At 40.4% G+C, this 12,824-nt stretch overlaps 1 protein-coding gene across 1 annotated transcript in view; it reads left to right on the forward strand.

Moving 5' to 3' along the window:
- LOC116955069 (macrophage colony-stimulating factor 1 receptor 1-like) overlaps positions 1–12,824 on the forward strand; it is a 40,681-nt gene that overhangs the window by 25,954 nt on the left and 1,903 nt on the right. The window contains exons 13-19 of the mRNA XM_032976027.2: positions 962–1,072; positions 3,016–3,160; positions 3,841–3,899; positions 5,024–5,145; positions 5,449–5,571; positions 9,794–9,905; positions 10,658–10,757. Coding sequence (XP_032831918.2) covers positions 962–1,072; positions 3,016–3,160; positions 3,841–3,899; positions 5,024–5,145; positions 5,449–5,571; positions 9,794–9,905; positions 10,658–10,757 — 772 coding nt within the window. The remainder of the gene's footprint in view (positions 1–961; positions 1,073–3,015; positions 3,161–3,840; positions 3,900–5,023; positions 5,146–5,448; positions 5,572–9,793; positions 9,906–10,657; positions 10,758–12,824) is intronic.

Raw genomic sequence — 12,824 nt, forward strand, 5'->3', positions numbered from 1 at the left:
AATATCAACTACGAATTATTGTAGTTCATGGTCTGTTGAAGGGGGGGAGAGAATTATTCAAGCCCTAGTCAGCAACTAACGACGCATACAGTACATACATACATTTATTGCTACCATGTAATTTGGCATGTTTTGCTAATTATAAGCAAAGGAAATGTTAGTGTGAGATTTAGGCTAATGGAGTGAACACAATGGTACAAATTAATACAGAAAATATCAGAAACAATAAAATAAGAATATATTCTTGAATATTATAGTGATTTGTTAGTCGTGACGATGTATTGCATTTCTGGGGAGTGAATTGTTCAATGCGTACAAGATGGGTTGTGCGTTGGTTTGAGCAGTGGGTGGTGGAAGATTGATCATCAATGGTGGTGGGGGACAAAGGAGGCAATCGATCGGAGTGGAAGGGAGTAGCCCTGCTGTGTTGATGTTCCCTGGTGGTAGGAGACCAGCAAATCTCCAAACCTTGCTTTGACTGTGACAAATTTGCAAGCGCCATCTGCACACCACACGAGATACTCATATCCATCATTTCGTTTACCCAGCTGCCACTGAGACTCTCATCTATGCCTTCATCGCAACCCGACTCAACAATTGCAACTTTCTCCCCCCTCGCCTAAACAAATCCCCCCCCCCTACAAACTGGATGATCCAAAATGCCACGACCGGACCTCTCACACCTACAAACAAGGCCATTTCATCCCAATACCTAAATCTCTCCACTAGCTTCCAATCAAATCCCAATCAAATCCCAGTTAAACTTCACCATTTTAAATATCCTCCATGAACCTTTCCTGCCTGCCTCTCCCCGTCATCTCACACTGTCTCAAGTAGGTTACACAATCGTTAAAGGTTTATTTGCTTATTGAAACATCCTCTTACAATGAACATTATCTTAGCATATATCACAAAAGTGCAAGCATACAAAATATGTCACATACTACCTGTGTGCTGGCAGCCACAGCACATTCCTCAGAGATGGAGGCCCTGGTGTGTGAACTGAAGATCATGAGCCACCTGGGATATCACCTCAACGTCGTCAACCTCATCGGCGCATGTACTATTGGAGGTGAGAACATGTGATTTTAAAATGTGCCTCTCTCCTGCATGCCATTGAGATAATCGCCAAATGTTTCACAGCTATCTGCATTCAATCATTACAATGTGTGTAAACTATATTCTGCTATTGCAATATAGCTGGGCATAATTTTCCAGTAAATAGCATTGTGTAATACATCACATTTCGAATTTTAAACCATTGACAGAGTGGAGGCTAAGCAAAACATTTGTGAGAGATCACCGAGAATCTCCAGCCCTCGGGAGCTCAGTCACAATGCAGGAAATTGACAATTTCAAGTCAGTGTCTCCCTAAGTGCTACCCCACCAATGTGGTCGCACTAATTTCGATTGCCATCCTAATCGAGTGGTGTAATAATAGCAGTATATTTTATCTTTTTACTCAGGAAACCTCACTGAGGCACAAGACATTTTAAAGATTGATTTGGATGTGGGTATGTAGGAATGTTGCAGTGGGTAAATGCATTGTACCTTAAAACCAGTGACCTGAGTTAGATTCCCAGCCATCGCTACCATTGGTGAGTGATATCTGTGAACCGATCCTGGGCGCCACCTTCATCAACCCCCACTGACCAGCATGGTGAATTATGGATAAAATAACCTCTAAGACTGACACAGCAGAGGGGAAGTCTTCATCCAGAACTGGATCAACAAAGGACCTGTAAATTACATTGCAGTAAAACGTCCTTCAAGCAGAACACCAAATAAGCCAGGATTCAGGGACCTATGGACAGGTTACCTTGAAAAAAATATGAATAACGCTGACAAGAAACATTGTTCGTGTGCCAATTAAGCTGGTGCATGTGATCGGATGCAGCGTTTTGCATCAATCAGTTTGCATGCATCCATATATCACGTGGTCTTGTGGTGATGACGTCACAGCAGCTCTTTTGGACATTAAATAAGTCAAATAATGTAAATGTTCTTATAAAAAATACGTACAACTAAAATCAAATGTGTGTTTAATTCAGTTAGAAAAGTGATGTTAAAAAATAAGAGCATAAGGTCGCATCACCAGACCATGTGGTAGACTGGCAAATCGGTGAACCTGTGCCTTTGGATACCTTGCCTAACTACATGCTCTGGTTGTGCTCATACTTATTTAAATACGTTTCACGTTTACCTCCTGGCAGACAATGGCCACATTAACACATTCCAATGTATTAGATCCAGGTACAACCTCCCAAATTCTCAGTTCTATAAGTATCTCCAGATTCAAGATGTGATCACCAGAGCCAGAGGAAGATATCTACCAGCACCCCCACGTGCAATTGTAAAATGGCTCCAGTCAGATAAAGCCAGATACAAACTATCTGAGGCATACCAATTTCTGCTGTTAGGGACGAATAGTGGACGACTTCAGACCCTAGTGATATAGGAGCATACTCTTTGGTTCTTTCGGTAAAGTCACGTAGATGAAAAATAAAATATAAAATAAATAAAAATAAATTAAATCACGACGTTTCGATTTCAACACAAGCAATCATCATCAGGTGTGACAACCACAGCAAGAACATTTTTACTGAAGTACACGATTTTCAAAAAGGTCGAAGTGATCGTATTAGTCGTGCGATGAGGCACTTAACAGGTGGGCCAGAGAAGGCTACCATCTCCCAACCAATAATGGAATGACCTGTTCATATGAAAAAATACCGCAGGCGACTTTCATTGCATGTATGTATGTTGAACTTCTCCCGCACTGTATGTAGCCAACCGTACTAATTGGAGGTGCTAATCATTGACCATTTAAAGAAAACGGTGCCGGATAAAGTTTTGTCTACTTATACGATATACTCATTAACGAATAATAATATTGTCCTTTGTGCAGAAAATCTTCGACGAGTCTTGAGACTTTTTCAGGCACATGCTACATTGGCTATTTCCTCTAATGATATGAGACTCTTTCCAGAATTGCTGTGACCTTATCTCCTACAGGGCCAGTTTTCATCGTCACAGAATACTGCCCCCATGGGGACCTCCTGAACTTTCTGCGTCGCAAGCGGACAAGTTTTTCCATCTACAACGGCGAAGACACTGACAAGGACGAGCCCTACAAGAACATCAAGTCTATCACCAATGGGTAAACCAAAATAAAAAAAAACATTGCATATGAGAACACATGTTTTAAAGATAGGTTGCAGTTTGGCGTGTTTTGTTTATGACTATCCCCTGTAAATGTATCTGGAACACAGGCCAGTTTGTAGGGCAACGGTGCTCTAAGTCTTTAGAACCCGATTTCAAATCCCCACCGCCAGGACCAATACATTATTGTTATCATCACTATAATCAGCATGATAAATAAGCATAGTTTGGAGAGGCTGCATCATGTGAGGAGACTGATAGTGGTGAAGAATTGCAAGAATTCCATGCATGGTGTCTTGTACTGTATAACTTCAACTGTTTATTTCGCTTAAATTACGATGTTAGTTGTGTTTAAGATAACATGAAAATGCATAATAAGCGGGCTGCGAGAAGGCCTCCGTCTTCACCATGATTTGCAGAAGTCATAAATAACCGACTCTAATATTAAATGCCTGTTATGCAAGAATAATTTTAAATCAAGTTATGCATTATTCCATGCCCAGCTTGACAAGAGAGCCCCTGCACGACATAATTAATCTCAAGGGACACTCACCTGGTTGAAGAAACAGACTAGTGTCTACACATCCCAGGCTTCTCTTTTTGAAGAAACAGTCACTAATATCTAGCATATTAGTGTGGTTGAATAAAAGTTTCCATTGCTGTTTGGATTTTCTGCAGGAGCACAAAAGAGAGTGAATATTTGTCGGCTCGTGATCTGCCCAGGGCATTGGCTCAAGGTGAGTGCAACGCAACAAGCTTCCCAGCCAATCACAGCCCAGGTGGCACCTAAAAACAACTTTAGAAAATGTTGCTAAATTGAGAAACGAGCACAATACTGATGGCAAGCGAGCTCTGCAAAGGCAGGGAGCATGGATGGCCTGCAGAAAATGATGAGTGATCAACATCATGAACGGTGCAGATTGGCTATTGTTTGTCAATGCAAATCGAGATAATGTACAGGAGGTTAAGGACTGCAGACTCAGTAGTTATCAGATGTTAATAGGTCAACGTCCAGGTCAGAGCATCCTTAAGTAGTTGAACAGGTAACAAGTGGAGCTGTTAACAAAAGGAATGGGTGAGGTGACTGGATGGGAAAGGTATCAAAGTGTTAAACCGGCACCGCTGAGATGCTCCGTTTATATATCTGAATTCTCAAGTTCAGTGAGATAATGGTCTTGGCCTGGTTACCAATGACTGGACACAGAAAAACATGACACTAAATTTTGTTTATTACAGCTCTGAGACTTCAAATAATTGGTATAATTTATGTGAAATGGGCATTGTTTTTGCATGCCGTGTAAAGATGTGCCTCCAGTGTGGATGGAGAGGTCTTTTGAATTGACTTTAGAAGTAGTTACGTGACATAATCTCCTTGGTGTATTCTATAACAGGGTGATGCACTGCAATCTGTAGAGCTTCAAATGTAACTTTGTCCATGTCATGGCAATTTTAATATAACTTCGAAATAAATATTTTAAAATGAAAGTGGATGGGTGACCTTTTAAGCAATGAAAGTTGTGAAAAAAGGCAACGGGACTTTTGGTGAATATAATCTCGATCAGCAACACAGGCCCGAACATGGTAAGTGATCAATTGTATAGTTGAACAACTGTGGGTTATATTCAGGTGTTAATACAAAAGTAGGTGATCAGTTCCCCAGAGCTGAGTCACCTGGAGGTGTAAAGCTGTGGCAGGTCGTCAAGGAAACTCAGTTTTGAAAGGCGATATAAAGACGTGCAGGTAATAAGGGTAGGTCGACAGACGAGGAAGAATATAACAGGTTTCAGAAAACTGTACTGAACCATAGAATTATCCTCTGTGAGAGTTACGTGTGAGTTGTGTGCTGTGGGTGTTTCAACAGATAGCCTTATTGGTGGCGATGGTGGTGATGACATTGAAGAGGATCGTTCCCTTGAGCTCAGAGATCTCAAGAGCTTTGCTCACCAAGTTGCACTGGGAATGGCCTTCCTCGCCTCAAGACACGTACGTTAATGCGTCGTTGTCTGCCCATCTTACTGTCAGTCCATAATAGAGGTTTTTGGGTTAGATCGTGTAAATACACAAATGTGTCGTTAAAATCAGCCGCCAGCCAACACAGCCAACTAGTAAGGGTTGCCACGTAAACAGAACGTCGCCAATTCATCACTAGTACAGCACACCGGTGTGTTGGAGAGCCAAGCTACAACAAGCGACAAATGTTGCCACAACAAGGCACAAATAATAATGACCCTTATTCATAGCACATAGAGAGTGGTCATGTTGCTGTTCGGTTTCATGTATTTGCAGTGTGTGCACAGGGACTTGGCTGCCCGTAATGTCCTGGTGTCGACCGCTCACGTCGTCAAAATCTGCGACTTTGGTCTTGCACGTGACATCACTTGCGACGACAACTACATCACCCGGGGAAATGTGCGCTCACACAACCAGTGATCAAACCATCTGTGTGGTTCTGCCTCTCCACATTCTGCTTGCGTCTCTCCCATTGTCTCTTGTGCCCCCGTGTTCCTTGCCCGCTTTATATTGATGCTAGTTATATACTCATCATAACAATACCCGATGCATCAAGTTATGATTTTCTGTATCTGATTTTATATTTTGAGTCATGAAATGTCATAAAAAGTGCAAAAATTGTATCCACAAATTTAGGCGAGCCAAATATATGTATTAGCATAATTCAAAATCAGATTTTAAAATTTAATGCATTACAATGAAAACCCGTCGATTAAAACAACTTTTTTAGGCAGTTTAAAAATCAGTACGAGTTCTAACATATTCTTAGTTTTTTCGGTAAAGTCACGTTGAAGAGAAACAACAAAATAACAAAATATATATAAAACAATAAAAAATTCTCACGACGTTTCGGGCGCAACACAAGCGCCCGTCATCAGGTGGAACAACCACAGCAAGAAACAATTGCTGAAGTGGGCAAAAGGGGCTGCTGGTAACAAGAGGCTATATAAGTAAGACGGGGGGGGAGCCAGGGAGGAGAGATAACTGTAGTTCGGGGTGGGGGGGGGCTCTTATTTTAAATGCATAATGTCTAGTCTGTGACGTGACATAATGGCCATCCACTTGTTCAAGTTCACCGTCCCGGTAGATCCATACCTATTCTTAGTTTTTTCGGTAAAGTCACGTTGAAGAGAAACAACAAAATAACAAAATATATATAAAACAATAAAAAATTCTCACGACGTTTCGACCATAACTCAAACGGTCATCATCAGGTGTGTCGGTTTGCATAAATTTATTTTGAAAACGGCATATTTATTTATTTATATTTATATAAAAAAATAACGTTTGCGTCACGCGCAACTATGGCAGTTTGCCAGGACTAGTCCATCTATTTTTTGAAAAGAGGAGGGGGGAGACGAAATTTGTTTTTATGTATGCTGTCTGAAAGGCACTGTAAGCGTGAACAATCAATCAAGAACTGAAATGATTTATCAAATCTTTCCAATGATTGCTAAGATAGAATCCATCTTCTCGGTTGAAATTGTCTCTGTGTTTGTATATGTGGATAGCCTCATGAACGAATCTCTCATGGAAGCCAGATGGCTTACAAAGAACCTCCGTCTTGGAAAAGTCAATGGCATGTGAGCCTACTGAATTAGAACAATGATCTGCTACGGCCGAGGTGTTGGTCCTACCGTGTTTAAGGTCTGCTTTATGTTCACGAATGCGGTCCGAGATATGGCGTTTGGTTTCTCCAATGTAACTACTACCACAGAGGCAACTTAGTTTGTAGACACCAGGGTATTGTATGTCCGGAATCACATCTTTTACAGACGGAACCAGATCACGGATTTTATGTAATGTGTTGAAACGGACCTGGATCTTGTGTTTATTCAAGATTTTGGAGATCTTTTTTGTGATCCCAGCAATGTAGGGTAAAGTGATGGTTTTGAAAGGCTCCTCAAGAGGGTTCTTCTTCATGGTTTGAGTGATAGCTTTGCGGATTGTATAGTCGGAGTAACCATTAGCCCTAAGAGCTTGGTGTACGTGCTTGAGTTCACTGCTTATGTGTTCCTGGTCGGATATGCATTGGGCTCTATGATACAGAGTCTTGATGAGAGAATTCTTCTGTGATGGATGGTGGTGGGAATCCGGTTTCAGATAAGCATCCGTATGGGTAGCTTTCCTGTAGACAGAGTGGCTCATTGAACCATCAGGTCTCTTTTTAATTAGGACATCCAAAAAAGGTATCTTGCCATCTATTTCGACTTCCATGGTAAATCTGATGGCTGGGTGTATGGAATTGATGTGGTCGAAGAATTGGTCTAGAGCAGGCCGGCCATGTGGCCAGATGACAAAAGTGTCATCCACGTACCTCTTCCATAAGGTTGGGCGCAGAGTGGCAGTCTGGATGGCGTCAGTCTCAAATTTCTCCATGAAAATGTTAGCTATAACTGGAGAAAGGGGGGAGCCCATTGGGGTGCCCTCAGTTTGTTTGTAGAAAGTTCCATTCCAAGTGAAGTATGTATTGGTTAAACAGTGTCTCACCAGGGGGGGTACCTCAGTGTTTAGTCCTTGATGAACCAAGTCTTCAATGATTGCAATGGTGTCAGGTACAGGAACCTTGGTGAATAAGAAAACTACATCAAAACTGACAAGCAGGTCGTCTGGGGACAGGGAAATACCCTTGATTGTTGATACCAGGTGAGTAGAATTTTGTACCGCAGAGGTGGTCTTTCCAGTGAAAGGACGCAGGATTTCAGACAAAAAACGAGCTAGTTTGTAGGTGGGGGAGCTGATAGTAGAGACTATGGGACGAAGAGGTGTATCAACTTTATGTATTTTTGGTAAGCCGTATAATCTTGGTGGCCTGGCAGCAGAAGGTTTCAACGAAAACTGTTTAGATTGATCAATTAATGCGGTTGAATCAGAAATTATTTTGTTGGTTTGTGTGACGAGGCTGTTGGTGGGATCTCTTTTTATTTTTGTATAACTACCATCGTCGAGTAATTCTTTAATTTTGTTGTTGTATTCTATTTTATCCATGATAACAGTAGCATTGCCTTTGTCAGCTGAGAGAACTACAATATCATTCCTCTTTTTTAATTTATATAATTCAAAACGCTCATCTTTGCTGAGGTTGCTAGCTGGCATCTTAGCGTTTTTGAGGGTTGCAGCGATTTCAGATCTTGCTACGTCTGCAGCGATGTGACCCAGGCCCCTGAGAGCAACGTCTACTTGGGCAATTATATCATTAACTGGTATGTGTTTAGGTGTGACTGCAAAGTTTAGACCTTTAGCTAAAACGGATTTCAGACCATCGGAAATAGAACTGTTACTGCGATTAATTACGACTTTATTAACGTCTAACTTTTTGGTGTGTGGGTCCGGTCTTTTGTTTAAGAGGAGGTTAAATTTGGAAATCAGGTTTTCCTTACATTTGGTCGACATAGTAGCAGCTGAAGAGGCAGTCATATTGTCTACATGTTCCCAATCCGATGTGGACATTATTGCCGTCAATGATAAGTGTGATTTGTAGAGTGTCTTGTCTAACTGATCTAGTTCTGTGCGTATAAGTCTAATTTTTTCTGAGATAAGAGCTAAGCTAGTTTTGAAAAGAATTCGTTTCGCATTAGAAGAAGTTACAGTAGCAGAGGTGAGTGTAAATGCGATTGGTATTACCCCAGAGTCGCGGCATCTCTTCAGGAAGGTGAGAGACTCGATCAGCTGAGCTTTCTTATCCCGGAGTTTGTTGAAGGATCTTAAAGTTATGTGAAAACCCTCCCCGTAGAGGCGATTAAATTTTGATTTAAAACTTTCGTGACTGCAGTAATTCATATTCTTAGTTTTTTCGGTAAAGTCACGTTGAAGAGAAACAACAAAATAACAAAATATATATAAAACAATAAAAAATTCTCACGACGTTTTTATATAAATATAAATAAATAAATATGCCGTTTTCAAAATAAATTTATGCAAACCGACACACCTGATGATGACCGTTTGAGTTATGGTCGAAACGTCGTGAGAATTTTTTATTGTTTTATATATATTTTGTTATTTTGTTGTTTCTCTTCAACGTGACTTTACCGAAAAAACTAAGAATAGGTATGGATCTACCGGGACGGTGAACTTGAACAAGTGGATGGCCATTATGTCACGTCACAGACTAGACATTATGCATTTAAAATAAGAGCCCCCCCCCACCCCGAACTACAGTTATCTCTCCTCCCTGGCTCCCCCCCCGTCTTACTTATATAGCCTCTTGTTACCAGCAGCCCCTTTTGCCCACTTCAGCAATTGTTTCTTGCTGTGGTTGTTCCACCTGATGACGGGCGCTTGTGTTGCGCCCGAAACGTTGTGAGAATTTTTTATTGTTTTATATATATTTTGTTATTTTGTTGTTTCTCTTCAACGTGACTTTACCGAAAAAACTAAGAATATGAATTACTGCAGTCACGAAAGTTTTAAATCAAGAGTTCTAACATTTTATGAGTCAACATTTTTTCGAGCCAAATTCAAAAATATTGGTATTAAGATTTGTATAGTTCTAAGCATAGACTCACCTATATTTTAAGATGCTTCGCTCTTCTAAATTACCATTACAATTCACATCACTCACAATTAGTACTAGATATGTATGCATGTGTATTTGTTCCCGTGTGTCCCTGTGTCTCAGACCCGCTTACCTGTGAAGTGGATGGCCCCAGAGAGCATCTTCCACAGCCTCTACACCTCCCAGAGTGATGTGTGGTCATATGGTGTTCTGCTGTGGGAGATCTTCTCTCTTGGTGAGCTACAGGGCAGCGGGGAGGCAATAAGCAAGACTCAGACTAAATACATTGTTTCAGATGTTAGGACTCATTGAGTTAAATAGCTATTTTACAAAGACGGCCAGCCAAAGACCCATCAGCAGTGGCGGCAGTTATAGGACTATGCAGGGTGGGAAGTTAAAGGACATTGCACTGTTCGAATATGCTAGTTAACATGAGCAAAGACATATTTACACAAAAGAAAGACAAGTGCGTCAAGTTAGCTTTTTATATATGTTACGACTGTATGTCCTATTCTCTGTAAAAATATATATTAGTTTTGTAGTGGCTAAGAGGGAGGATCCCACTTCCAATAATCAAAGTTCTTCACAAAATTAATTTCTGCAACATTCAGTGTATTGCCAGTAACAACACATCCATTCATCACCTTGAAAAGTAAAACCCATCTCATGTTGCAAGAGATACTCAGATCTCACCGTCATCTGAACTCGCACACTGAATGTTCCCAGCCTACAGCCTTAATCACTGTATTCAGCTCAAAGGTTGAGTTTGTGTATTCATCGTACAGCGTTTCTGTGTCACGTACCCCTGATCTTGATATCACTGGCACTGATTTATGATCTTCTGTCAGTCTCTCTCCCTTCGTCCACTAACTTGTGATTACTGCTTACCAAATATATAAAATCACCAAATGTACAAAATCACCCAAAGCTCTTCCCCAACCTCATTACCGCTACTACCATTGGTATGCATGTTTTTTTGTTGCGCAGGTGAAAACCCTTACCCAGACATAGCTGTGGATGGGAAATTCTACAGGATGATTCGTGATGGATACCGCATGGATGCTCCCGAGTTCGCCACATGCAATGTGTGAGTTAATCCCACCTCCTTCACTCTGAAGATCAAGTTAAACCGTGGTACTTTCCCGAGTATAGCGTTATTGCACTCTACATATGTTGCATAACATCCTGTGTTAAGTCAAACTAAATCTCCAACACGATTTCGACTAAATTCAACATCAATTGTCGTTACTGAAATTGCTCCTTAATCCCCAAAAAACCGAAGATATTGCCAATTTCTTTGAACAAATTTTAAGTTTAATTCCCTTCACCTATTACGGATATCAGAAACAACATAATTTGAACAAAAGGAGTGCTTCAAATACTTGGGTTTACTGATTGATTCAAAACTTGCATTCAAGCGCCATTTTGATCACATCTAAAATAAATCAAATAAAAACTAAGTTTTTCGATACAGAAACAAACATTGTTTTCCCATTCGATTGTGCCTGCAAATTTTCGAACCACTTTTTGACTACTGTGACACTTCTTACGGATCAGCTACTAATGAAACACGAAACAGACAAAAACTGCTTTATCATTCTACTCGTCGATTTGCAGTGGATGTACCATACAGGACCCACCATTGTGACCTATACTTGAAATCCAATCTCATTACTTGCTGCAAGAAGAAATCTCCGTTGGAACCCTGCTCATCGATAAAATCCTTATTCACAAATCTGCGCTTTACCCAGTTAATTCATTCACCCCATTGTCAAACCCAAGAAACTTACGACGTCTATTTAATTGCCTTTTAACTATCCCAAGAACAAGAATAGGAATAGGTGACAAAGCCTTTGCCGTTGTAGAACTAACATTGTATTTCTTCCCTTAACATTGTAAATCTTCTTTCAAAAAATATCCTGAAGCAAAGGATTAGTGCTGGATACAACTACATTTGCCAATGTAATTTGTAACGTTCATCCTTACCAGTGTATCGATAGTTCAATTTTAATGTGCAATTTTATTGAGGGATTGTGTGTGTTCCGGGATTGTTCTTGCTGTTGTTTTGCCGCCTTGTCCAAGCTTGGAAATTGTTGTACTTATGCAAATGTAACGTATATACTTTATCTAAATTATGTATTTATTTTTTCGTAATTAAGCTTTCTTTTCCTATACTTTGCACTCCGATCGTTTTTTGTATTGCTTGTTGTTGTACCTTTCTGACCCACCCATGCTGGACATCTGTGAAAAAGAGCTTCATAGCTAATCGGATTTCTCCAGGATAAAGGGTCTAATTTCTGTGGTAAACCCTGTCTGCAACTTTGTTACTGCTGTTCTATAACAAAGTTGTACATTACTGAGCCATTAAACTCAACCACGTCCCATGTCTATGTATAATAAAGTATGACCCCAGGGAGGCCAGACTCCTGTCCTCCCATCTGGCCTGTGTGGCCCAGCCCAGGCAGCTTGTCAGTGGATCTTGATGTAGAAAGGAGCCTAGTTAACCTGTGCATGATAAAATATAAACAAATATCTCATTTTTAAGAAGTATATAATGTGAGCATAAAAAATAGGTAACTAAGCTAGCATGTGATATCACCTCATGAACATTTATTTTCAAAGTAAATTTCACCATATAGCCACAAATATAAGAACTGTCAATGTGTTGGATAAAGCAGTCAGGTTTCCATGATCACCACATAACTCCATCCAGTCAATCAGAGCACCTGATTGCATATGCAATAATAACACATTCACACGAGGTTTTCATAAAGTTTCGTGTTGCAGAACTACGTGTAACTTTCTTTCCACGATGTTGCAACCGATATTAAATATAGCAACAGCAACTGGACACTTGTGGTACTCATGCCGTGCTGCGGTCTGTGTGTTCCCATGACTTTAAAGCGGTTCCGTGTTATTGTGGGAGTCTGCTTTTCAAATTCTGTTTGCATCAAAATTGGACTAAGCATTTACTCCATTAATTAGTTTCCCCCCATACATTAGTTAGTCCTGGAGTTTGGTGGTCACGTACTTAAATAAACTTACATTGTTTGTTAACCAAACATAATTTTACAATTAATTTGGGGTACATGTGTGACGGCTCCTACAAGCTGATTTTTTGTCTGAGACAACTTTTGTTTTGAGATGTTTTATC

This window comes from Petromyzon marinus, chromosome 3 (genome assembly GCF_048934315.1).
Source record: "Petromyzon marinus isolate PM22_M1 ecotype Great Lakes invasive population chromosome 3, UKy_Petmar_22M1.pri1.0, whole genome shotgun sequence".
Taxonomy (NCBI): domain Eukaryota; kingdom Metazoa; phylum Chordata; class Hyperoartia; order Petromyzontiformes; family Petromyzontidae; genus Petromyzon; species Petromyzon marinus.